General features: G+C 33.6%; 1 protein-coding gene and 1 long non-coding RNA gene across 5 annotated transcripts in view; both read left to right on the top strand.

The window, feature by feature from the left end:
- The window catches only part of LOC141455315 (uncharacterized), a 142,993-nt gene that overhangs the window by 2,445 nt on the left and 112,710 nt on the right, over positions 1–27,838 (top strand). Inside the window, exons 1-3 of one of the 4 annotated variants that reach the window (XM_074130265.1) lie at positions 2,282–2,790; positions 3,710–3,826; positions 6,049–6,266. In XM_074130265.1, coding sequence (XP_073986366.1) covers positions 6,083–6,266 — 184 coding nt within the window. In that variant the 5' untranslated portion in view covers positions 2,282–2,790; positions 3,710–3,826; positions 6,049–6,082. Of the gene's footprint in view, positions 1–2,281; positions 2,791–3,466; positions 3,827–6,048; positions 6,267–27,838 lie in introns of those variants that run through there. The other 3 variants (XM_074130266.1, XM_074130267.1, XM_074130268.1) reach the window with 3 other exon arrangements.
- On the top strand, positions 11,162–25,885 carry LOC141455320 (uncharacterized). Its single transcript, XR_012459193.1, has 2 exons — positions 11,162–11,470; positions 25,674–25,885. It is a non-coding gene; the product is annotated as an uncharacterized lncRNA (long non-coding RNA).

Genomic DNA, 27,838 nt, shown 5'->3' with positions numbered 1-27,838 from the left:
CGCTTTTCGTATTTTATCTATTAAAACATTTTGAGCCTCACTCAAGGTCGGAAGACAATCTTTTACTTTAGTTTACATACTTTCAAAATCTGCTACTGATTTATTTTGTGCTTAATCGGCACCTAAGTAAACTGGCAGCAGGGGGTACAATGTACTTCTATATAAAACTCTTCTCAGTCCTTTCCTTACAAACGGAACTGAGACCTGGGTCATACCAAATCCAATGAGAAAGCACTGTTATCCTTCGAGCATGATATCCTTTTTATGATATTCTGCCTATTAAAAGAAGGTAGAATCTGAAATCAGTAGGTCATACGACTATGCTGACATCATGAGAATTATTAAGCTTGGCAGGTAAAGATAGGCACGATAAGGATGGCAGTTCCAAAATACCCAAAAAGAAAGTTACAGAAGAAAGACTGGTAATAAGAGTAGGACAGCCTAGACTACGTTGGGCAGATGCCAGATGCATAATTGAAATCAGGAATTGGAAGGTTGCCGCCAATGAATCGAGAGGACTGGCGGAAGAGCATCGAGGAGGCCAAGACGCAATAATGGGCTGAAGCGCAAATAATGATGATGATACTGATTTAACAACAATACTAAAATTAAGTCAGTCTTGATTAGGAAATCTTCCCTTGGCACCAAATTTTAAATAAAAGCGATAGCTTTTGATGCGTGTTTGTAATGTATAGATTTTAAAGGTAATACTCAGAGACAAAGAAGAATCTAACACTGGAAGGGGTACCGTGTTTGAAGGAATACTCCAACTAGATAGTTTATATACTAATCTTAAGCTAAAGTTTTAAAATTATAGTTATGTTTAGCATGCAGATAACAGGTGGCTTCTCGTTTGTATACAGATGGATGAGAGTTGACCCATTTAATCTTGATTTACTGGAGTAATTTCCTAAATATGTTAGGTTATTTATTTTTTTTTTTTTTTTCATATTTTAGATACATTTTATTTTTCATTTATTGTAGAGGGAGGGGTTTCAACCCCTAAAATTCCCCCTTTTAGATGAATCAATCTTTAAGGACTGGATTCTACAACTTATTTCCTTTTAATTAATCTATTTGAACAAAGATCAATTTTTTTTTTTGTAGATTTTATTTGCAGAAATATCCAAGGTGAGTTATAACAAGCTTCAGAACTTATTTACATTCTTAAGCAGACCTGAAAAGAAATTTTTGAATTTATTATTTTTATAATTTATTAATGCTGTGATTAAAGATTTTTTTTTTTTATAATAAATACAAATAAAAGATATGGAATTGATAATGTTAATGGTTGCGCACTGTAAAAATAAATGGGTGATAAAATTAAACATGCTTTATCGGAAACAGAAGTGCAAAATTACTTTGACAACTGGTAGCGATTGCAACATGCAAAACTATCATTGGAAATAAGTAGATATTGGGAGACTAACAGAAAATAGAATTTTATTTTATTTTCAATGATATGAACAAGCTAAAGGTGAATGATCAAACTGAAAGCTACAGGTTAAAAAAAGGTTGTTTCCCTTCATTTCAATGATGAGTTATACTCGATTGCCAAATTCAGTAAGATAATTCTCTTCTTTTTTTCGTTCTTAAACAAAAAAAACTTTCTCACTGCCCAGGGTCCATCAACAGTTAGTATTGAAAAACACTAACTTAGACAATTTTTTCCTCTTTTTCTATGAAAGATAATTCCCAAATTTCCTTTAAAATAAAGGGTATATCCACTTTTACGGGAAGTTTTTTTAGAAATTGTTCTTGTTGTTGTTGTTGTTGTTCTTCTTCTTCTTGTTACCTCTTTTGTAAACAACGTAGCGCCTGACCGCATGGGCCGATTTTCATTTAAGAGATGCCGTTGAATTCGAAATTTCAAACTCAAAGCAGGGTACATGCATATGGAGAGGAGTTAGCCCCACCAAAGTGAGATTCCCTCTAAAATTACTATTAAAATTAATTTTTCTTTTCCCTCTTAAGAAGAAGTATTGTAATTGCAGTTTGTTTTTTTTTTACACGTCTTAAGGGAAAGTGCCGTAGCTGTGGTTTAATTTTTCTTACCCCTCTTGAGTTTTGGCGGCTAGCTCTTGAGTGCTGTCTAAAGTTCTCACCTTGCTCAACTCTCTTAGTTTGAGTTTGTAATTCTTCTTTTATTAATTCCAAATCTTCTAATTTTTTATTGGAATAAAGCTAATTACTTTATTTTAAATACATATATTATAATAATTCCTGAAACATGTGATCTTTTTTACCAATTGCATAAATCATATTGGATAAATTCAGTAATTAAATAATTAAAACCGACTAAAATATATTTCTATATACTAATCCATCTTAAAGATTAAGTGAGAACTAGGATTATGCCGCCTCTTTGCAACTGCACCTAATGTTTATGACAAACCCACCTGGAGTAGAGGATAATTATTACTGAAGCGGAGTATGCAAATTGTGTTACAGAAGACGCTGCTTAAAGCATTTGCCTCCAAAACCGCCGAAGAATACAGCGAAAAATACGAGTATCCTTTGTCAGTCTGTTTATTGCCTAATCCAATACTTACAGTACTAATCTTGGACAAATGATAACACCCCTGATCTGCTATTCCTTGCAGTCCCATGTGCCTCATAACCCATATTATATGAACAATCATCTTTAGTTTTACATAATAGCGAAGTCATTGATGGTTTGTGGAACTAAAAGGAAGTTGCGTCTTGCGCTCTTCTGATATATATTGATGTTATGGGTTTACTTACTAGCAATAGACTGAAATTATGCAGCATTTATTTGCAGTTAAAAAAGTTGGTTGGAAAAATAGTTTAATTTTTTTTTTTTTAATTTAAGGCGCGTTAACATCCGAGATCATTGGCGCCCGGATCCTTTTATCCAGTGCACGGCCGGCCTCCGGACAGTGTTCTCTCGTTACAGATAACACTGTCCATCACTAGACAATGAGCTGTAAGAAGCTCCTAGGAAGAGAAAATCTAAGGACCGTCAGCTGTATTCGAACCCGACATCTCCGCGTTGAATAATTACGTAATTGCAAGGTGTTCTTAATTTGTGGATCACAAGCTTAGAACTATCCTTGAATAACAGTAAATTTCTATTAATAAATTAAAGTTACAATTTTTAATTTTCAAAACAATTTTGTTTTTAAAGAGAAAAGCAACAATTAACTTTCTTTCTTTTTTTTCTGTTTTTCCTAAAAAGGTGTACAGAAAGGGTTGCATACACAAATCCTTTTATACACAAATAATACAAGATAAAAATTAAACATAACTTAAATAAAGAAAATAATAAATTGCATAATGTAAAAATAATCGTAACAAATGAAAATTAACCTTCTAAATTAAATTGTAACTTAGATACTTCAGCATTACATTATAACTTATATTAGTCATTAAGTATGGATGAGCGCAACAATACTACATTTATGATATAATTATAAATATTTAAACAGTCGGATTTCGATTGCAGCGACAGTAAATGAAATAGTTGTTCATTTCTGCTAATTGTGGTTGGGATTGATAATTGAGGAAGATACTTTATTCTCATGCATTCATAAAGCGGACAAGTAATAAACAAATGGAATAAATCTTCATTTTCATAAAGATTACAAAGTGTACGAGAGCTGATTAGGATTTATTAAGACGGCTATTGCTTTGTGGATGATTTTAATGGAGAAATTACTGCAAGTTCTAATTTGGAACAATATTCTAGTTACAGGAAATGGTAGAGAGAGTAAAAGATAATTTTGAACACCCGAAGTATTTAAAGGAATATTTCTATAATAAATGCTATAATTTGAGGAGTATAGTTTGGCTACGTCAGTGTTGTGTAAGTTGGCTTCATACGATGACAAAATTGTATGTAGATTTTTACGGATTACATAAGGATCCTGCAGTTCCCAAAGATGGTTGTAACCAACATTTAAAAAAAATTATTTTATTTGGGTTACCAAGTTGAACTTAATATTATTGGACGGCAAAGAGTCAAGATGTAATAGTCTGTCATAACAAATACGAGGTAATGTGGATCGATCCATTTCCAATATTTTGCAAAACCATTTCAACGCAAGCTTAAAAACAGTGGTGGCTATATGAGATAATCCAGTTTCCAACAGTATTATATAGTACGGAGTAGATTTTAATAGATGAAAAAGATGTTTATAAAAATTTGTTTGGGCATATTCTAAACGGTTTAAATACCTTAGTCCCCAGATTTGTACTGAATAGAGCAATGTGAAACGGGCAATTGAATTAAACAGAGCTACATTACTGGACCATGAGTTACTCTTGACTTTCGCCAGAATATTGTTTACGGTACCAACAGCAATATTAAATCTTGAGATTGAGTATTCTGTTGCTGAGAGAAACATGGATGAGGAAGAAAAGTGCACGCCTAAGTACACATATTTATTCGTCAAAACGATTTCAGTGTTTTCATAAAAGAATTTTTCTGAAAAAGTTGTGCGCCCTCTATGAAATGCAACAATTAACATAACAATACATCAAAGTAAAACTGGAATTAGAGCCAGTTTTACTCATTATCATTATTTTTTCATTATTTAAGAAGGTGCATTTCTTTTTCTAACATAGTTTAATTGATTTCATTGCGAAACTATCATTTTAATAAAGATTTTTATTTCTATTAAGATTTTTTTACCGACAAAAACTTCTTTCAAAAATCGTGAAGAATGATAATTCTATTCAATAAGTTAATAGTAGGAAAGTACCCACAGCAATAATAATCTACAAGCTTTAAAGAATATTTAGGTAATATGTAACGATTAAGAATCCCAAGTTGTGTTGATGTAAAAACCTCTTCTCTTGAATGAAGTATGTGAATGAGATGTTTGATTTCTTGCTACTTCTTTCTTGGGCGCAAACAAGTACAAAATATAACAATAAAGAACTGAATTGACATAAAACAAAGTTAATTTTTTCTTTCTTCAAATAATTCCCTAATCTTCTATATTAGTAAATTATTTCGCATTTCTATTTTAAGTAGGTTTAGCATTTTTTTTTACTTTTAACCATTATTCTTATTAATGACTTAATAATTATTCTTGCTTGTGCAGTAATTATATTTGTAAATATAGTTTACCACTGTAATTTCTGTGTATACATAAAATAAACATGTACTTGTGTACATATTGGGGTCCGAAAATCTGTCTTTAAATCTGAACTAGTTCAGAAAATATAAGCGATCGGCCCTAGTCTGCTTGCTTGAAGAGTCGCTTCCTAAGTTTGGTATAGTTTGGGCCTTTTTTCTGTGTATGATAATGTGAAGTGCCGGAACCTTTTGTGTAGGCTTTCAATAAGTGTGATGGGTACTGTACTGAGGTAATCTGTGTGATCGCTACTCCTAACTTCCTGCATCCATGAGGCACCTCGTGAAGGGTACATTTTGTGTAATTTGAACCAAATAATGGTAACAGAATGATGTGCCACATCAAATGTTATATATTTATTTTATAATAATACATTTTTGTACATAATTCTAATGCATTAATATAATGTAAAATAGTGTATTATACTCGTATAAGACTAGCGAGCCACAGATTTCCAAATGTTCAGAATGGTGGCTTCAGTGCCCGTCAGTTATTAATCAAGAGACTCTCGTCTATTTTCTCACAACTATCCGATATCATATTCAACCCTCTCCAATGCAATAATGCGGGTAGTATAGTGTTTTCTAACAAAACAGACTATCATTTCTAACCCATTTTAGCAGAGTTAAATAACTGCTAAGAATTGTACGGTGCTGAACTGCTAATTGTGTTTTAATCGTTGATTGCCACCCGAAAAGGGTTACAACCTCCTGATTATTTCTTCGGTGCGCACATTAACAATTTTAAGAAAGAATTTCATGATCTTTAACGCTTCGACAACCCGGGATATCCTCGACACACTAAGATTCGTCCATGTAGATGAACTCAAAGTTCGAAAATTCTTTGTTTATTACAAAAAAAGAATTTGAGAGTATGGTTTCTTTGTCCAAATAAAAAGTGAAATATCTATTTTACTGTTTTTTTTTTTTTTTGTTTTGTTTTCTAGGTTTAGGAGGAGGATTTGATGTACTTACCCTGAAATGGGCTGCAAACCATCGAAAGAAACTTTACGTGCAACTACTTCAGCTGACGAGGAACGTAGGAGTAGATCTCTAACCAGAATAAAACAGAACGAGGAGATTGGACAAAACATTGACCAGCAACAGATCATCAGGTTAACAGAAAGCGATATTGAAGAAGAAGAAGAAGAATCGCCTTTATCAAGTTAGTGTAATTTAATTGTGCCATTTATTTTCTTGGTATAACATTTTATTTAGGTTTTGTTGAGAGTTTTAAAATTGAATATCCATTAAAATGTGAATAAATGTTAGAAATAGTTTCTCCTGTTCCACGGTTCTAAAATTTTCGCCTAAGGTTTATGGCATATTCAAGTTGAGATTTGTTTTGCAGTCGTAGAGAGATTAGGTGGGCTTTAGTGGGTGCCATTAGTAATGCAGAAAGGAAATACTAAAGCGTGATATACTTCTCGACAATCGATAAATGTTTAGTAAGGCGTTGGTTCGTCAGTTTTCTGGTTGGAAACTCTGTAATTAAATTATTTTATCTTCTAAGTATGATTAAATTATTTTGTGAAAAATTGTATGGTTGCATATCTGAGTTTGTGATTTTTATTGATATTGTTATTATTTATTTGATTATTTTTTGTAAACTTATTCTATACCTCTCTTACATATTTCAACTTGCTTCTTATTACTTTTATTAGATTTTAATGGTATTTAAAAATGGTCTATATTGTTCTAAGCTTTTGAATTGATTCTACTTTGAAACATACTATCTTATCGATTTGTTATTTACCTTATTAATTCTTGATCGTCTTTTTTCATAATGTAAAGTTGATTTTTCAGAAGAAGAATTTAGTAACAGTGTTGAAGAGTCTGATTCCATTCCAAGCAATGAATCACGCTAGATGTGGAATCTATTTCATGAAAATATTCTTCATATTATATTTTAATAGTAAAAAACTTATTTCGTCGAAAACTACAGAGAAGAGACACATTTTGTGGTTAATGCTGGATTTAGAAATATAGGAATATCACAAGACATAGTTTAATAAAATAATTATTTAATAATTTATGTTTCTGAATGATCTTTGCTTTTGCTTCTAATTCAGTAATATTAGTGTAACCTTTTACGAGTATTGGTTGTCGCAATGAATCAAAGTGGTAATGGATTGTTGCGTGCATGCTCGTCATTAACATGAACTGTCTCGAAGTTCGGAAGATCATGCTGCACCATTACTCTTTCAACACCCTTATATAACCGATAACCTGGTCACCTTCTTCGCGGTGACTTTTACAATCCCCTTGTGGTTTTATAAACTGAAAGAGCACCTTCAACTTTTGTAAAGGATCACGGATTACCTAAGATAACAGCAGAAATATTTTTGGAAAAGTTTTATTTTGTCGAATTTGTCGAAAGAATCTGGAATGTGAGGGAAAAAAATTGGACTCCTTCTTTTAATGCAATTTTACAAGTCTGTTAAACTATTTTGCTAAAAGCAGAATTGTTTACTAAAAGTTTACTTAATGTTAATTACAACAAAAAGAAATCAACACTGATAATGTTGAGGAATTAACAGGGAAGCAAACGCAACGTTCAACCAGGGTTCGAATGTCCTTTTGAAGAAACATTCCTGTCACTTAGGTCACTTCCTAGCCTAGATGGCCTTTGTTTATTAGAATTTTTCATGCAGTCATTTTTTTTAGTAACTAACCTTTCAGAATTTTAGCTCAGTAACTAACCTTTCAGAATTTTAGCTCAGTAACTAACCTTTCAGAATTTTAGCTCAGACTAAAAGTTCAATAAATAAATAAGTTAAAGAAAAACAACAAGTTTGTTCGTTAAACGACCTTGCACAGTAGGGTCGATAAAGTATGAAAACCTGTTTTAAAATTAATGTACTCGGTAGGTACGTCTAAACATAAACGATTTACCCAGATATACTCGAAGTGCTAACAAAGTATTGATAATTACATTATTGTAGAATCAGGTTACTTAAGGCATTAGCTTCAATACCTGAAGAGCATGTTTATTTTACTTTATTTGTGTTAAATAAAGAAGAAAATAGTGTGAAATTCACACGACTGATCGGTTTGCTTCACCCTAGAGAGCTATTTCAATGCAAGAGTAATTACTAGTCTGAAGAAAATAACTAACCGAAAATGCGATTTTTATCATCTTTTACTTTAGATTTCCGCAATTCTAATGATCTTCATTCTGAAAGTTTATGATATTTTTATTTTTTCATTGTTTTTAGATTTTAATCCTCAAAAACCAAACTTACAAATATTATTTACATTTGATTTTTTAATAAATTGCTTGGTTACAATATAGAGTAGAGGAAAAATAAGCGCGAAAGTACCATTGAACTAAGTTTTCATAAAGATTCGTATTTTATCAATATTTCGAATTTTCTAATTATATAGAGTTGATAAAACTGCAAAATAGAGAGAAGTGGCATTGCATAAGGAATCACAATCGCAATCTCTTAGATTTTAGTTCAGTACTCTAAAAACGCCACCATCACTGCTTTTTAAATGTATGAATCATAGAAAAAGAAGGACTGAATCAATAAAATTGATTTTTAGCCTGGAAAGTAAAATTTGCACTGAGATCTCGATCCACACATTTAGCACTTCTGACGGCAGCTGTAGGATCGCTTTATCAATCAATTTTTCAGTCTATATAAACTGCGAGTAGCAAGTGGTCCGCAAACCATGTCAGAAGCTGCGAAGTATTTTGCGCTTCAGCTTAAGCCCCCCAGTAAGCGATACTCTAACTTGAAATTTGTAAATCTATTCGTTAAAACCTTGAGAGATTTTGTTTTCATAAAAAGTGAATTCGCGATGAAAAGTAAATTTTCTGGGTAAACGCAGGACAAACAAAAGTTGTGGATTAGATCACGATTGCCAGCTAATAAAATAATAATTGATAGAAAAGTGTTTACGCTTTAGCTGGTACGACGAGCTCAATTTGAACTAGTACCTGACGGTGTGCGTTGCATTCGATCTCAAAAATATCCATAGTGGTTTGGTTGATAAAGAGCACACGTTGAATAAGAAAGCGCAAGAGCATATTCGTCACGTGATGAGACCTCATTAAAATAATTAGATGGGAGGCCATGTGGTAAGGATGTCTGAGTTGGAAACACCCAGACGGCTTCTGCAAGAAGATGTAATACACAGGGTCAGGAGAGTGGGCAGGCCTAAATTAAGATGGAATGATGGGGTAGAAGTGGATGCCAGAGACCTGCTAGGAGTGAGGAATTGGAAGGTTGCTGCAATGAATAGGGAGGACTGGCGGAAGCGGATTGAGGAGGCCAAGGCCCAGTAATGGGCTGTAGCGCCAATAGTAGGTAGTAGTAGTAGATGCGATCTCATTATTCGAAGATGAGAATTTCGAGCTTCTCGCTGTTTCACTAAGTAAAGTAATCGCCTATTTTTTCAGGCGTGGCTTAACGTCCAACTACCGTATCGTGGACGTGAGCGGAAGCTCATACTTTACTGTTAACAATTACTAAAAAGAATTCATAAGCGGGATTCGAACTGGGGACTTCCCACTTACAAAGCCACGCTCTTGACCACTGGACCAACACCTGCTCCTAGCTCTTGCACTATCTGTTAGCTTCTGATTACCACCTTTTCCACATGTGGGACACTTTGTGTTTGTTAAAATCAAAGAAAGAGTACATTGAAGCGGTTGTTTGGAGTTTTGCCACCAAAAAGCAAGAAAAGGATCATTGATGTTCTTTACATCCTGGATTACTTGTTTTTATTAGGTTACATTCCGGCATTTCGTAGTAAATTGAATCTCTTTGGCAAATACTAATTCTTTATTTAATGCATTTTAAATTCTCTAATTTAAAGAATTCATTATCATAGTTACGTTCACAAATACTACTAACAAGAATTATGTATGACATTTGAGCCGAATATTTACACTCGTAAAAATAATATTTGATTATATTTTCATATTTGAATGGAGGCGAAGTTATAGATAAATATAAAACATCTATTTTTGTAACAATATTTGTTAACTGTGAGTAGCAGCCGTGGGTGAGAAGTCAAAGAAACGTGATCCAACAACAGGTGACTGATCGATTATTCCACAGGGTGAATCTTTCTTGCTCTCCTAACAAAGTTACTATGTTTTCAACTTTATTCATTCTTTTTCTTTATTTTTCCAATTATTCTCTAAATTTTTTGATGTAATTTAGAAAGTCATTTAAGATTTTATGGTTGAAAAGAACGATGGTTACTTCGTGTGTCAGGAGTTGGGCAGAAGTTACTATGATAAGAAGTTGGGAATCTGATTATCACTATCTGGGTCAGTGATATCATAGTTACGTTCACAAATACTACTAACAAGAATTATGTATGACATTTGAGCCGAATATTTACACTCGTAAAAATAATATTTGATTATATTTTCATATTTGAATGGAGACGAAGTTATAGATAAATATAAAACATCTATTTTTGTAACAATATTTGTTAACTGTGAGTAGCAGCCGTGGGTGAGAAGAATGTTAGGCTTTCTTTGAGTAGTCAAGGGATTGTTTTAGAGTTCATATTTAACTAACTAGAACGGAAGGCTGGTTCTGGGATATCTTTAAGGTATTTTATTTGCTGGATTAGTTTGGGACTGGTAATAAGAATCTTAGGCACGGTCAGTATTTCCTTATAAATTAGCCATCATTGCTGTGAGTAGTAAGTCAATCTAAGGCAAACAGATTAAAAACCCAGGAACTACGAGTGCTCGACGAACAGAAAGAATACTTAACACTTGACCTACGAATGCAAATTGTTCAAATTAAAACTAGGTTAAAACTTACTAAATTAGGCTGTTATATTTTAAGGGACAATAGTCAACCGTAAACATTAAGGCTCTTATTCAAAATAGAAGACGGCCCTTCCTTAAAAATTAATGGTAAATTCGCTGTTTTAAGGTAAAAAAAAACAACGTACGTTTCGTTTCCACATAACGGAACTTTATCATCAACCTTTTATACACTTTCCACACGTAGTACGTAAATAAACATTTGCACTTTAGTTTTTTGCTTCTATATTTATACACTTTTTTCTTTTTAAACCAATCGCTGAGGGTGACAGAAAAACTCTGCCGAAACACCGAGAAGGAAAAAAAAGCATTCATATTTTTAGTTTTTATTTGCCCTAAAACAGCAAATAAGCCAATAAAGTTAAGTTTTAACGGCCAACAAACATCAAATCTCACAAAATAAGACAATTTTATCATATGATAAAAAGCAGACAATTTTATTGTATCTACTATAAACAGTTCATTGCTTTATTACTTAGTAACCACCGTTTTTTAAATGCACAGTCGACAAGAGCGGACATGACGAGGAAGCAGAAGAGATAATTATTGGCATGAAGGCAATAAAAATAGTAAGTTCTAATCATATAAACATTAATTTCATTTCATGTTATTTCATTATATTTGTTAGTCACGAAGTTTAATAACCTCTGGTATTGAATTTTGGTTATAAATAAATTACCAAAATCTGCGTACAGTAGCTTGAACCTGGTGGTCATTGCCACTATTGTTTATTGAGTCAATATCATTTATATTATTTCTATGTTTTTTCTCGTGCTTGCTATTTTACACTTTCATTCGAGACGGAAATGAATATTAATAATACAGTATTGTTTGAATTGTTGAACAAACTGTTAAGCAAATCAGTTTATTCCATGCAATTTATAACTAGTATAGGTAATAATTATATTTTAATGCAAAATAATACTTCTTTTAAATTCAAGGTTTAATATTATAATTTACTGCTGACAATAGGAATAATAGAACTGCTGTTGAAAAAGGGCACAATTACCATTTCTTTGATGATAAAATTATTTAGTCACTCAGAATCTATTTTTAAACTGAAGAATACAAAGAGAATCTTCTACTACAGAGAACACCAATGTGATCGATATAACATTCTTAAGAGTCGATCCCGTTTGAGGTCGATAGAAAATTCGATGGCCTCATGTACTAAAAGTTATAGAGTGTTTCGAGTACAATAAGAAGGAACATGGTGAACTAAAAGGGGGAGTTCTGGATAGTTAATACTGTTATGAATCATTGAAGATGATTTCGGATTTCTGACATCTGCAAGATATAATTTTGGAAGTTAGATAATGCATCTAATAAGCCCAGTACTTCATACAACCTAACCCAAGTTAAGTTTAACTCTCATAAACTTAGACATTTATTTTTGATGTTTTCTAGAACTTTTATGGATGTTAGGAAAAAAAATACTTAATGCACATTTTAATGGACTTGTTACAGAACAAACTTTTCCACTTGTTTAAGTTTTTAAAGTTCTTAGTGTTTCTAAGAATAAAACCCATTTATTCTTAAAAAATTGTTCACTGTAGGAAGAATCTCATCATATTTGTGTAAAGTAAAAAGAGAAAAGGTTCACAGATTTTGAAGAAAATTGGCAGATAGAGAAGTTGATAATATTCTGCGATTTGATGCATTCGCAAATACAATACAAGCACAGCGATAAAATGCTTGTGATGACTTAACACATTTACATTGAAAATCTTACTCATTATAATTCTTGCAAGATCAGCAAATAGAGAAGCTAATATCATAGAATCCTAAACAGAGTGACTTATTAAATATTTAATAATTTAAATTAAGATTTCAACTATGTTAAAGGATATTTGATTTTTTTTAAAAAAGATATTAAAAAAGGGGAATAACAAAGTTGTTCTAGGAGAAGCAAAGTTTTAGCAGATAAACAACTTCATATCTGGTTAATTTCGTGTCTCAACTGAGAGTAAAGTAAGGAATACTTAAAAAAAAAGAAGCTAGAAACCAACTAACTAGTTTTCCTCTGTAGGCATAACTTTATTTGGTAGAAGGTTGGTTAGTAACGAATTCGTGTTTGAAGACGTCGTGTCTGTGAGTCGTAAACAAATGGTTGGAAGTGTTGGTGACCTTGATAGGTTTTTATTTGTTTTATTTCTATGTTAACTTACTAAGTGTGAGAAGTGTATTAAGTGTTCGAAATGCGAAGGAAAACTAGTAATATCGATCTAACAAGCTGTCTGGTCTCTAAGCCAGCTACTCAACATTAACTCATCACAAGATTCATTTTAACTCGACTAACTTATGGAATTATATTTTCAGCTTATTCAATGCAATGGAAGTTTTGTTTTATCCGATTTTGAACAATTTTAAATTCTTGATTATTTTGGAGAATTTCTTTTTAAATATCGTTTACGGCTAAATTTTAACGGATATTGTTTAAATCTGTGCTGTTCGCCTTCAAGAGATTGTTTCGTCGTTCAAATTGTTTGTACCGTTTACTTACATTCAAGGTCTCGAATAGTTATTATTTACTAAGAATTTAATCGATTAAAAGCCAATTTACATTAAGAATGAGTACTCGTGATGAACATTATTTATAAGGTGAAGTCTATGACAATTTTCTGTTGGATGATGCAGTGTTCATTATTTAAAACTTTTAAATAATTTATTAAAAAACAAACCTAACTTCCACCACGAACTTTTATGGCGTTTTGTTTTCATTTTGACGTTTCTTAATATTTTAGTTTATTCTTCTTTCATCAATGACCCAAAAAACTGCTTTGTTTGTATGATGTTTTATTAAGTGATTCTTTTAAAACTTCCTCCTTTGGCACCACCTTTAGTAATCCGTTGTCTTTAACCATCGAAGCCTTTTTTTCAAGTTTTTCACTTGTTTTAGAGGTGCATCCATCGCTAACGATCGCTCACTTTATTTTTAATGCACTTTTTTCCTTATATTAAGGAAATGTTCCATATGTTCATAATTTTATTGGAAAAACTCTTTTACGATTTTCTTTGTACAAGAAAATATTTGTTTGGAATTTTTCTGAGATTGTGCTGTAAACTTTTTCGTCCAGACTAGCACGCTTTGTGGTTATTGTTGCTGTGGCTGTTACCAATATGTTTACAATTATTTTTTAACTGATACAAATAAATGTGGTAAAAATATAGGCAAAATAAGTTCATTTTACTGCCAAATTCAATTATATTACGGCTCTAACATTTAACAATGGGTGTATTTGTTTTCTGAGCATAACTCAAGAACAGTAAGTTAAATTTGATGAGTAATTTAGCTGTTATTGCAATGACTGACCTAGAAGGTGTCAAAATTAGTAAGTCGGAGGTGCTCAATTTCTGCAACAGTAGTTCCAATGAAAGTTTGAATATGTCGATGATAATGTTTCAACTACGCATATGGAGGACTGTCAGTTGAACTCAATAGATTTTTTCGGACTATGATTTAGTTCTTGAAACATGAATGGTTGAATATTCTAAGCATTAACCGAACATTTCTTTTTGGTCAATTTTCCTGCCTCTTTTGCTAAAATTACTAATTTGAAGGAAGTGGATTTGGAATGACCAGTTGAGAGTCCCTTGTGAAACAGAAAAGATCTTTGATATTGTGCCCTATTATTCGAGTCCCGCTAGTGCCCTTTATAGAATGGATCTTCGCAGAAAAGCTGCATTCTACAATGTATTCAATTGTCTACTCTTAGTGAAATCCTGGAGACCCAAACCAGAGTAACATTTAAGGATTTTTTTAATGACTTTTTCTAGCCATTGATGAAGAAAGAACCTTCTCTTTTTATTTGTGGACTTTTAATTTTGGGGGCTAGTAGTTTTTATATTCTAACCAGCAATAGAACAAAATAGAATGCCATTTATAAAAATGTAAGTAAGTAAATTAATGGTTTTTTTTATCCCAACTTTATTATTAAATAGGAAATTTTGCTTTTTAAAAAATATTTCCAAAAGAAATTGATTACCTCGTTTTCAGTGAGAGGTTTAATAGAAGGGCCCAATCCAATCAATCAATAAACCTTTATTTATAATCAAATGAAAAAAAAAAATTACTCTGCGTCGTAATTCTTGTCCCTCTATAAGTTTCAACTCAATTCCTCTTCCTTCTGCTAATTTAATTCGCTACCTTGGGTTGTACATCGACAAAAGACTAACGTGGAATCCGCACACTAAACTGAAAAGACTTGAACTCAACCGACGAAACAAATTACTGTTACGTCTAATTGGCAGACAATCCAAACTACCACTGGAACATAAACGACTAATATACAACAGTGTACTTAAACCGATCTGGACTTACGGACTTGAGCTGTGGGGTTCAACCAAACATTCCAATTCACAAAGAATACAGTCCTTCCGATCAAAAATTCTCCGACAGATTACGAATTCTCCATTTTATGTCTCTAACTCTACCCTACATAATGATCTCAAAATCTCATACGTAACTGACGAATCTAAATCTAAGTATAGAAAATTCTTTGACTCTCTTCCATTCTGTACAAATCCTCACAACGATTACAGATCGTCCTCCACGATGATTGAAACGCTGTTGGCCTCGTGACCAGCTTCAATAGTACAAGAAACTCGAGCGAGAGTGTTGCCGGTGGGCAGCTTCTCTCCTCAAGCTGATCCAGCCATGAAGTCTTTTTTTTTTATCGTATTCACTGATTGCATTTTATTCTTTTCTAGATTTTGAATAGCAAATAAATAAAAAAAAAATGAAAAATACAAAAAAATAAACTTTTTTTTTTTTTTTTTTTTTTTTTTTTTTTTTTTTTTTTAAAAAAATAAACAAAAAATACTCTTAGGAAATGCATGGCGTATAGCCGTCTGCAGGAAGAAGGGTCCAATCCTGTATAGGCAATATTGCACACATAGATGTAATGCGGTGTAGTATCTTAGCGCCTTCTTCATTATATCAGTAATGGTAATACTTACTATCTGGCGCGACACCTTTTTTTGGAAGCCTCTGTACAACAAAATTGCAAACATTACAATTTTTTCAGGTTTTTTTTAAAAATCCAACTGTTAAATCGGTTTAAATCCGCCTCCTTGGGCGAAGTTCAAGTCTTATCAGAACTGGTTTCGTTAAGATTAATTCCTCTAATTTAAATAAATACTGCACGAATAATCACAATTTATTACCATCACACTTTACTGTGATGGTAAGGTATTTTTAATCGATGCTTTTATTAAAAATTACAGTTTGAACTTGTATTTACTTGTTCTTAAAATAAATAAATGTAAAAAATTGTTGCACCATAAACTAAAGAATAGAAAAGAAATTTTATAATTATGTTCTCAAGATTTATTCAGTAAAAATGCAGTCTTAAACTTGATGCTACAGGAAATAAAAAGAAAAAGATTTAAATGAAAACATTAAACAAACGAGGAATATTCATTAGTTCTTTAGGGATTTTACAACAAACCATAATCAGCGACCGTTCCACTGTCCTTTGACGTCTTTTCTTAAGTAATTAAGAAGTAATTTAACGAAAACTTTCATTTAGATCTTTAATTTAAAACAAGGCTGGAGAGAGAGAACAATACTGTGATATAATCAGTTCATTAATAGATTTAAAAGTTCAAGGACAATGCTAAGTATAAAGATTGTACCTGGTTGCTAACTTAGTTCCTAGATATGGATTTCACATTTTGTCTCCAAGATAATTAGAACCTGTACATTTCAGTTAGACACGAAGTTCTCATTAACTTTTATATAGATAAGAATTTTGAAGTCTCAACTGCGGGCTACACATTTTTAAACCTACTATTAATAAATTTCCCTTTTTAAATAATTTTCAATTTAAAAAAAAAAAAAATTATCATGTTAACTTCATTGATGAGGTTAGATATTCTCTAATATTTTATTAGATCCATACACTCTATTGGGTCTATTGAATTCCGCTTTTGTAAGCTGGTGATTATTTAATAAACATCTTTGTTATACAGGTAAAGAATTAAGTAAGTTGAAAAACATTATTTAATTCTATAAATCCATAGTAATGTAATCCATTTTAGTCCTAATAACAATTTTCTGCAATAGATTTTTTTTTTTTTTTTGCAGCAAAATGTAAAGTTTTGGATAACAATGGTTTCAGCTTCTAAAATTAGATCTGGCTCAAGGGATTCTCAATAATTCAAACAATCGTTAACCAGTTCATTCACCAACTAGAGAGGTGACACTCTAAAACTAAGGGCTTGGGCTTTTCAGCAGACCATCAACTTAGTCAATTCTCCTACTCTTAAGCTTGGCTAAAATAAGAATATTATTCTGCATGAATTTAAAACATTATTAGATGCTAATCATCTAAGGCCGAGGTAATTTCTTGTGTCCCGCGATGTATTAATATTAATATAAAATGAAAATAGAAAAAGTTTTTATAAAGGAAATAGTGCTTAGGAGGGATCGAGGCAATATCGAGACATTATTCCCAGTTTCCGTTAACTACTGAAGACGAGTGTAATCGTGGCCTTTCCTAGAGGCCTGTGGGCTTGTATAAGACTTAGTTCCTGCGACGTTTGGAAGCGTTATGTCCAGCAACTCTCAGTGGAATTCCAGAATGATTTGGTTTTAAAAGACGAAGTAGGAATTCCCAAAATATATTCTTATTTAAGTGAGAAATATCCAAAAAAGTTTGCTGTACAAATTTTGTGTTATTTTTGGAGTACGTTCTTGTGCGAGCAACTACTTCCATCTATGAAATTAAATAAAACAGCATACAAATCAAGATTGACTGATAAACATTTATCTGCCTCAATAAAGATTGTCTGTTCTCAGTCTCTGAATCCCAGATATTGGAAAACTAGGAAAAAGTTTTGTAAATATGTTGTGGCCAGCGTGAATCTTGCCTGTTGCATCAAGTGGTCCGTGGTTTAATTGAGTTTGATCTAAGGTGTTGAAGCACACATACAAATGCAAAAAGAAAGAGCTTAGCCAAGAAGTTAGTGCACTGGACCTCTCGTGGAGACCCTGGGTTTGAAACCAGCTAAGTGCACTTAGATTTTTCTCTTACAGCTCAAAGTCCGGACAGTATAGGTTATTTTAGTCATAATCAATTATTTGTATTTATTTTCTTAAATAAGAAACATTTAGGGCCTTACCATGACCATTACCAGTTTAAAAAAAACCTGGCATCCTATACGAGTATATTGTATAAATTAAGGAGATATTAAACAAAAAGATTAATAACAGAAATATCTACATAAAACATTACATATTAACTAAAAAATTTATATATATTTATATATATACAGGGTGAACCAGTAAGTATTGTCCATAGGCCTACTGTGTGTAGTACATCTAAAGTGGAGTTTAATGACGTATTGGCCAACTTCATATTTTCCTCTGTTCTTGAGTGACGTCACTTTAAAGTTTTTTTCTAAAATCATTACTTTTTTCCAATAAAAATGTTATTACTCAGAAAGTTTTAGTCCGAATTCGATTCTGATGACACGGATAGAAAGATAGATAAATTTTCTAAAAATTGATACAATTTTGAAGCATAATTTATTCTCCAAACAGCCTCAATCTACCTCCGGATGCTGGAAAAATAATAGTAATCGAAATTTTCAAGAAAACTCATTCGGCCCTTACGTGATCATTATCAGACCTAGGTGCTAGCACTTTTTATAAAAGTTTCCTTGTTTAATGGGCTTTCAAATGGTATATCATTTTCCAGGATTCTCTTTATCTTCGTATGATAAATTACGTTTGTATTACCAGAAAACGTGTTCAAGAGCACTCAACAGTGTTAGTTTATCAAGTTGTTTAATTCATTGAAAACTCTTTTAGATGGACCAGTAGTCAATTCTAATGTAGTCTGTCCTTAAATTAGGAAGTCAAAAGTTACAAATTGCACTAAAAAAAAAAAAAAAATCTAAATTCTGAAATATTTGAGAAAATGTTATGAAATATTTTAAACAAGTGCTATTTTTATAAAAAAAAAAAAATCATATAGTACTAGTTAGTATTTACTCCAAATTATAATTTCACACGCAATACACTGTTGAAAAAGAAAAAAATGTAAATAAGCCTTAACCACCCTTTGAACCCCCTAACAGATAATCGCTGTATCTGAATTAGGTATTAACCAGTACAACTAGGTGCCTTACAAATAAACTTCACTTATCTGTTACCTTGGTTTCAAAATTTTCTATCGTACCATAACACTGTTGAGTGCTCGTAAACACGTTTTCTTATAAAACAAACGTAATTTCTCATACGAAGATAAAAAGAAGCCTGGAAAATGATATACCGTTTGAAAGCCCATTAAACAAGGAAACTTTTATAAAAAGTGCCAGCACCTAGGTCTGATAATGATCACGTAAGGGCCGAATGAGTTTTCTTGAAAATTTCGATTACTATTATTTTTCCAGCATCCGGAGGTAGATTGAGGCTGTTTGGAGAATAAATTATGCTTCAAAATTGTATCAATTTTTAGAAAATTTATCTATCTTTCTATCCGTGTCATCAGAATCGAATTCGGACTAAAACTTTCTGAGTAATAACATTTTTATTGGAAAAAAGTAATGATTTTAGAAAAAAACTTTAAAGTGACGTCACTCAAGAACAGAGGAAAATATGAAGTTGGCCAATACGTCATTAAACTCCACTTTAGATGTACTACACACAGTAGGCCTATGGACAATACTTACTGGTTCACCCTGTATATTTATATATTTATTCACTTCACTTATTTAAAGAAAAAACATAAAAAGGAAGAAAATTATTTTGAAATAAATTACTAAATCTTATTCATAGTGTTTCGTGATTAGAACTATGAGGAGGAATATTTGCGTTTTGGAAATATTTATCTGTTCTTGGAATAAAGGAGCATTGATCGAATTTCTACATTGACCTTAGTGCTGTTGAAAAAGAACTTATTTGATTTCCTAATGAATTTTTTAGGGAAACTTAGAGAAGCGTGAATTTCCTGGCGAAATCAAAAAAATAAAAATAATAATGAAGGAAAAATAGATTTTGAAGAAAATTAATAAATCATTGGAAAAGAAATGCAAGAAGGGCTTCTATCGATATTCTCCTACCAGTACGTTCTTCACGCCCAAATATGTTTAAATAATCTTCCTTGAAGTTGATGCAATCAGCAACGAGTAGTCTTACTTACTTACTTATTCTCTTCCTCTTCTACCTTGCAGTGTAGAGGATTGCAAAAAAAGTTTCCATCCGTCCCTATCTCTGGCCATTGTCTTGGCTTTGTTGACTGCTATTCCAGTCCTATTAAGGCTCTCTGTCACATTGTCCGACCATGTCGTTCTTCTCCTTCCTCTCGGTCTCTTACCCGAACATCTGGCTTCATTGGCTCGTTTAGGATGTCTTGTGTCCTCCATTCTGTTCATATGTCCAAACCATCTTAGTTGGGTGCGCATAATCCGCTCCACCACTGCTTCGCAACCCAGATTACTCCTAATGGTAGTGTTCCTTACGCGGTCCCTTCTTGTTTTTCCCTCAACTCTCCGGAGGTATCGCATTTCTGCCGCTTGTATGCGGTTTTTGCTATTTTTTGTTAGGGCCCAGGACTCACACCCATATGTAAGGGTTGGGAGGTATATTGAGTTGAATATCCTAAGCTTAGTTTGCTTAGATACCTCTCTTTTGCTGACAAATTTTTTATTGATGGCTTGGAATAACTTCCCCGATGCCGCACATCTTGAGTTAAGCTCGTCTTTAACTCTACCATCCGAGCTAATCACAACTCCTAAATATTTATAAACACCTACTTGTTCCAGTGTCTTTCCTTTTATTCTTATCTTGTGTCTCTTTTCCGTTCTGCATACTACCATGGTTTTACTTTTTTCTAAATTCACTTCCATATTTTTCTTTTCTAGCTCTTCCACCCACACATTGATGTTATGTTGGAGCTTCGCCTGAGAGTCTGCTATTAAAACCAGGTCATCTGCATATATCAGGGAAGAGAATGTTACCGGTTGTAAATTCCGGTATCCCAACTGGAAATTCTTGGTTTTATTTTGGCAGGCTTTTAGTATGTCGTCCATATATATTATGAAGAGTAAGGGACTTAAACTGTCTCCCTGTCTAACTCCTGCCGTAGTTGTAAATACTTCGGATGACAGGTTGGATGTCCTTACGTAATTGCGGCAATTCCTGTAGAAACTTTTAATCCTCTCTATTAAGGCTTTATTAACATTCCTCTTCGCCAGAATTTCCCATATCATTGACCGAAGTACTCTATCGAACGCTTTACAAAGGTCTATGAAACACAGATGCACCTCTTTATCATATTCAATATTCTTTTCCATAATCTGCCTTAAGGTGAATATAAGGTCTTGGGTGCTTCTATTTGAGCGAAAGCCACACTGGTCCTCTCCCAGCAGATGGTCAACTTTCCTTCTCAGTCTTGTTTCTAGGATTCGGCCATAGAGTTTGCCCGGAACGCTTAACAAAGAGATTCCTCTATGGTTGTTGCACTCTCGATTGCTTCCTTTTTTGAAAATTGGGACTATTACTGAGAGTTCCCAGTCTTTGGGGATCTTCCGTCTATTCCATGCTGTTTCCATTATTCCATACAACATCTCTTCACCTTCCTCACCCATATGCCTAAGCATCTCCGGTGTAATACCATCATGACCTGCGGATTTCCCAAGCTTCATCCTACTCAGCGCAACAGTCAATTCATCCCTATCAATATACTCATCATCCTCTTCATCCTCCTCCACAGCCTCCTCGTTCTCCATGTTTCTTACCTCCTCTACATATCCTTGAGATGCATTGTCTTTCTCCGTCAATAATTCCTCAAAATATTCCTTCCATCTTGCCATTATTTTCATTTGATCTGTTATAAGCAATCCGTCCTTTGAATTGATATATTTTATTGGACATTCCTTTCCCTTCCTCATATTCTTTAATATTTGATAAAATAATTTCTGGTTCGTCTGCGTGCTTTCCTCCATAAATTTTCCAAACTGTTCCCAGGTTTCCCTTTTTGCATCTCTTATCACTTCTTTCACTTTCCTCCGTTGTTCTTTGTAGAGAGTATATGATTGTTGGTCTTTTATTTGGAGGTATTGTTTCCACAGCACTTTTTTAAGACATACTTCTTTCTTCACCTCATCCGACCACCATCTAGTTTCTTTCTGTACTAAACCGCATTTAGTTCTCCCGCAAACCTCCTCCGCCGCCTCCAGTATTACTTTTTTGAAGTTTGCCCACATCCCTTCCAAGCTATTTGAGCATCTTTCTGCCCCCAATTCTTTAATCTTTTTTGATACTATTTTGCTATATTTCTCCTGTACCGATGCTTCTTTCAATTTAAAATTCTTAATTTTCTCATTTATCTTTTTCTTCTTAAACTTCTTTTCCTTCTCCCATGGTTTCTTGGCTAAATTGATGACCAGTAAATGATGGTCACTGCCCACTTCTGGGCCACGTTTAACCCGGGTATCCCTAACTCTATTTATCATACTTCTCCTTCCTATTATATAATCTATGATTGATTTTTCTTTACGGGCAGGTTCAACTCTTGTGTACTTATGCACGTCTTTATGGGGAAACATGGTGTTAAATATTACCAGTTCATTCGATAGGCAAAATCTCAATAATCTTTTGCCGTTAGAGTTGGTCTCTGGTTCCCCATATCTACCCATAGCTTTCTCAAATCCTTGAGTGTTATTTCCCACCCTACCGTTTAAATCGCCCAAAATGAGAATATCTTCATCCTCCTCATCTAGAACTTTTTGCAACATTTCATAAAATTCATCTTTTGTTTCTGCTAATTCATCTTCATTCGGGCCATAGCAGATGATCATAATTATATTCCTTCTGCTTTCCTTATCATAGACCTTCACTGTCATAATTCTTTCATTTATATATTTCCAATCTTTCACTTCATTTATACTGTTTCTGTGTATTAGTAAAGCCACCCCAGCTTTCGCTCTTACATCTGCTGGGACACCCGAGTAAAGGAGCCAAAATCCGTCGTGAATAGTCTCGCATCCTTGACACTTTTTCTTCGTTTCGGTTAAAGCTATCATCGGTATCCCTATTTTCTTCATTTCCTCAACTAATTCAGGTTCCTTGCCAACTAAACCTCTTATATTCCAAGTTCCATACTTCAAAGATCCGTTTCCTCGCCAGGTCATAGCCATTTGTTTGGATCCGGTATTTGTCTTTCTTTGCTTACTTTTAATCAGAAATTTTCAGGTTTATGGGGGATTGGCCCATATACCCTAGCATAGTGGAGGGGCTGCCTCCTTTAGGCGTCTATACTCACCTTGGTGCTTCAGTGTTGCTTACGATAACAAACACCTACTACCTGAGACAATCCGTTGTTCTGATCCAGTCAGGATGCACCTGTTGTCGGTTGTTTGGCTCATAGCCTAAGCTAATCTCCAGGGGGCACCACGAGGAGGCAACCGACTTCACCCCCCAACGAGTAGTCGATGATACTAAATAGCGAGAAAAAGAATGAGTATAGTTGAAGCCAGATGGAAATCACTGGATGTTCATGGATTTATGTGCGTGCTAGTTCTAGATTACCTTAGCAACTTCTCCAGGAATAGCCATTCTAGTTTGTAGAGAGAAAAGACTCTGAGAAAGCATACTAATTCCTTTGATCACTTTTTTAAGCTAAACAAAAAAAAAACTGCTTCGAATGCTTATCTTTTTATTATAACCATTTGACTACCTTCTAAATTGGATTTTTAACGATTTGTTTTCTTCTATTGTTTTTTGAGATAATGATTTTATTCTGACAGCATTCCAAAAAAAGAAAGCATTGTTACAATTAAATGTTAGCACTAAGTCTGTGATCGAACCATTAAGTAGTTGAATTTCAAGAAAAACATCTCTATTCTAATAGAGTTAAAGAGCTAATTAATAGATGACTGTTAACAAGTTTGTTTTTTTAGTAACTATTAACACTAACCTATTCATTACACTTGTTCTACAATTTTTTTTCTTTTCATGTTAACCTAATCTTTCCCTAATTTCTGTTTTTTTAATTCAGCGAAGTAGTTCTTGTTTCAGCATTCCCCCTTTTAAGGCGCCTTCCTGTCCAAGAAGTTTGCATGAGTCACGACAGGGTCAGTAGTGGAAGCGTCATTCCAAGAGGGGCGGTTACGACGCGGGCGGTAATAGACTATAACCCACTAGCGATGGGCGAGGTCAGTTGTGGTCAGGGAACTCTTAGCCACCCAAACACCCGTTTCTCCATTAAAGCCTACTATTTGTTTTTTATTTTTATTGTTACTGTTGCGATGAGTTTCTTTAGTTAAAAAAAAACGTTTTTAGCTTTTACTTTCCTTTAATAGTTGTTTAACATCCAATGTGTTAAATTTGACCAAATAACTGAGAATAATTTATTTGTATGTGTATTCTTTGTTGACATGCGCGATCTCCAACAATGTGTATGTTTTTATAATTATTTGGGTACGTCTAATAATCGATTACATTGCTCTAATTCACAATTCGTTGTACATAAATCTTTGCTTTCTATACAAACGTAGCCTTGTGAACTCATGAATTGTCAAGAGACGGTTCTACAGATAGGTATTACACCAAATCGTTTATTACTAAAACCATTTTAGGGATTGTGAACACAGCGACCGGTTAAGGATTCTATGCGCACAGTTCAGGAGAACCTGCTTTTATTGCTTTACCTCAGGCTTTTACACCATTTTCATAAGAAACTGCCTCTACGATTTTTCTTTTATTCAGAACGTGTAAAGAAATAACAATTATTTGTAAATAGTAATGTACGTTCTTCGAGAAAATACATTTTTAGGAATTCTATGCGTTGGAGGCATTATTTATTATCTTTATTATCGTGTTTATTTATTCATTAATACAAAATTTAAATGTAAAAATCATCTTAATAATAATCATCTTTAAAATAAAAAGAAAGAAAATCCATTCTTATACTTATTTTTTAAACAAAGGACTGCAGTTTCTAAAAGGCAGTCCAAAAAGTCTATAAGCTCGTAAACTGCATTTCAAACTATTTGCAATTTAACTAAATTTTGCTCTTGAGTTGTATTTTGGTACTGGGGGCTTTGCACTACTTTGGCTTTGGGTTCGATTCCCGGTCTACGTTTTAGATTTTGTTTAATAGTTAATATTTATAATAAGGAATGTTCCGTCCACGACATCTAATATGGCAGTTCGTACATTTTCATGAATCGTTTAATTTGCTTCTACTAAATATAGATATGGAGGTCCAATTGCTTGCCTCCTCAGGGGGCAGAAAAGGATGAGATGTTCTTGCATTTAAAGGAAATCGTCATAGCCATTTGCGAGATAATATTCATGTAATATTAAGCGATGTAACATTTCACCCAGGTTTTAATATTATTTTGAATACCATTTCTACTTTATTTTTAATAAAAGAATGGTATCCCATGAGTTTGGTCGATAAATTATTCTTATCTCTTTTTGATATCAGAAACGATAAATTGCACAAAATAAAGGACACGAAACCAAACGTACGAAATACTGTCGAAGGTGCTACACTTCTGCAATTTGAACGTACTCTGACACGCGAAGGTACGTTGCTGTAGTATTTCGACTTAGGTTCGTCATCGTTCACGTCAGACCATCAATCAGGAAATGCAGTATCCAGCTAGGATTTCTTTTCAATTTACTAAAACCATTTCAAATCTCAAATCGCTCTCTTTTTCACACCTTTTCCTCTTTGATTGCTTCAAAATATTTTCGAAATTCATTACGCCTGGTTTTCTTCATATTTAAATCTAATTTGAGGCTTATTTATTCAGATGTATTTTGCCATCAAGTACGTTTAATGCCGCATCAATCCAGTGATGACTTTCCATTGTAATGGCTCAACAGTAACAATTAACATGAGTGCATGCTGCTCTAGAAGGCAATTTCGGAGCCTGGATAGTGGCACTTGTCGCTGAGAAGATAGGAAGTTCTTCATTTTGTCAACTGTAAAAAGTAAAAATAAATGAAATATTACTTAACAACACTAAGATTTTTTTTTTTTTTTTTTTTTTTTTTTTTTAAGATTTTGAAAGGCTGGACGGAACCGATGCCTCACGGCACCGCAGCCACAAGATGCTTATTGTGCCTTCCCCTTTTGAGTCTAATAGTTGAAACCTCCCCTTCTAAAAACTTGAGGACTTTCCCTACCAGTTGCTACTGCTCTACAATCTCCTTTGGCCTCAAAGTTCCAAAGATATCGTAGCGCAGTCTCTCGATGGCAACACAATCTAACAACAGATAAGAGCGTCTCCTCCTCTTCCTGCGCAGTCTGTACAACGGTTCCGAGCTGATAAGCCCTACCTTGTGCAGGTGCTTTCTGAATCTGCCGTGCCCTGTGAATAGGCCTGTAATCAGAGTAATCTCATTTCTGCCCAAGCCCAGAGTGTCTTTGGTTCTTTGTATTCACATCAAGGGCATGACTCTCTTGACGTGTTTGACCCCAGGAAGCATCACCCAGTTCTTTTCATGTACTCTCCAGATCCAATTTCTGAGAGCCTCACGAACTGTACCTTTGGTGATCCCAAGGGCAGGCTCCGGACCGATGAAAGGAGTACTAGCTCCATTCCTGGCCAGTTGATCAGCTAATTCATTCCCCTTAATCCCCACATGGCCCGGCACCCATTCCAGCCGAACTTTGTAGTGCCGAGCCAGTTATTGTAGGGCCTTTTTACATTCCCAAACCAGGGAAGAGGTAGTAAGGGCCTTCAGTGCAGCTTGACTGTCCGAAAAGGTGCAAATCTCCCTATTTCTAAGATCCATTCGCAGATTTTTCTCAGCTCAAGTTTTTATAGCAAAGACCTCGGCCTGAAAGACGGTGGCATATCTCCCAAGAGCTCTCTCAATGAGTTTCTCAGGTTTAACCCCATACACTACAACTTATTTAACACCTTCTTTTTTCTTTTGTTTTTTTAATTGTAACAATTCGCCGTGTAATAAGTAAAAATTAAATGAAATATTACGTAACAACACTAAAGTATGATCTTATTATTGGAGCTTAGCATCCATCTTTCTTTTGGCCAAAGCAAGTTACTCCTGATGGAAGTGACAGGCTAATAATAATATTCACCTTTCTGGATTTGCAGCATTTCTACCTTTTTTTACAATTTTAACAAAAAGAAACTAGCAGAAGACATGACGGGGACTAATGAATGCAATACCCCAAGTTCCATCCTTTTTTTCACGAGTTATTGCGCATAACAGACTCATACCCTCAGATGCAGACATCCATTAGAAACGAGCTTTAGATTTCTCTCCCAAAACGGATGAAAAACAGTCACTACTGTTCAATTGAATAACTGACTTGAGTAGTATTTTATTCTGAGGATTAGAAAATTAAATATTTATGCGCTCTTGGGCTTTTGATTTACTGGTAAAGGGACAGTTGCCCTCTGTTGGTAATAGACTGAGTTAGCTATTTAGTCGATAGAATGCGCTGGTATTAACTTCTCTGACTTAGATCTTGATTATTTTTGTATATCTCTATCATTGTGATCAGGAAAAATTCTTTTTAAATTTTTTGTGATAGAACGATCGAGACACGAAACTAATATTTTCATAGAAACAAATGTTTTGGCCTAAACAAATAAACTGAAAAGACCTCCTAAGTGATGTTTTGCTTAATTTGTTCATTAAACAATTGTAATGATTCTTTTCTACATGTTAGCTTACCGCTCAGCATTTTCATTTGATTCTTTTATTCCCCCCAAGAAAGCTGGTAAGGAAGGGTTTTGGCGAAAAGTGACTCATGACGTCTATATCACTTCAATATAATTTACAATTTGGTTAAGCGACCTATTTATTAGTTAACACTATCTGTTACTGTTAGGCCCTAAATACTAAATTTTGTTTGAAAATTTCTTGGGCATTTTAAATTAACTGAAATATTTTTTTCACAATGTGCAAAATTATTTGGAAAAACACTAGAAATGTAAGCATT

The sequence above is a fragment of the Rhodnius prolixus genome, unplaced genomic scaffold (genome assembly GCF_049639745.1).
Source record: "Rhodnius prolixus isolate KJV_2025 unplaced genomic scaffold, Rpr scaffold_4, whole genome shotgun sequence".
Lineage (NCBI taxonomy): Eukaryota > Metazoa > Arthropoda > Insecta > Hemiptera > Reduviidae > Rhodnius > Rhodnius prolixus.
The sequence above is the reverse complement of the archived record's forward strand: the minus strand, read 5'-3'. Positions and strand labels throughout refer to the sequence as shown.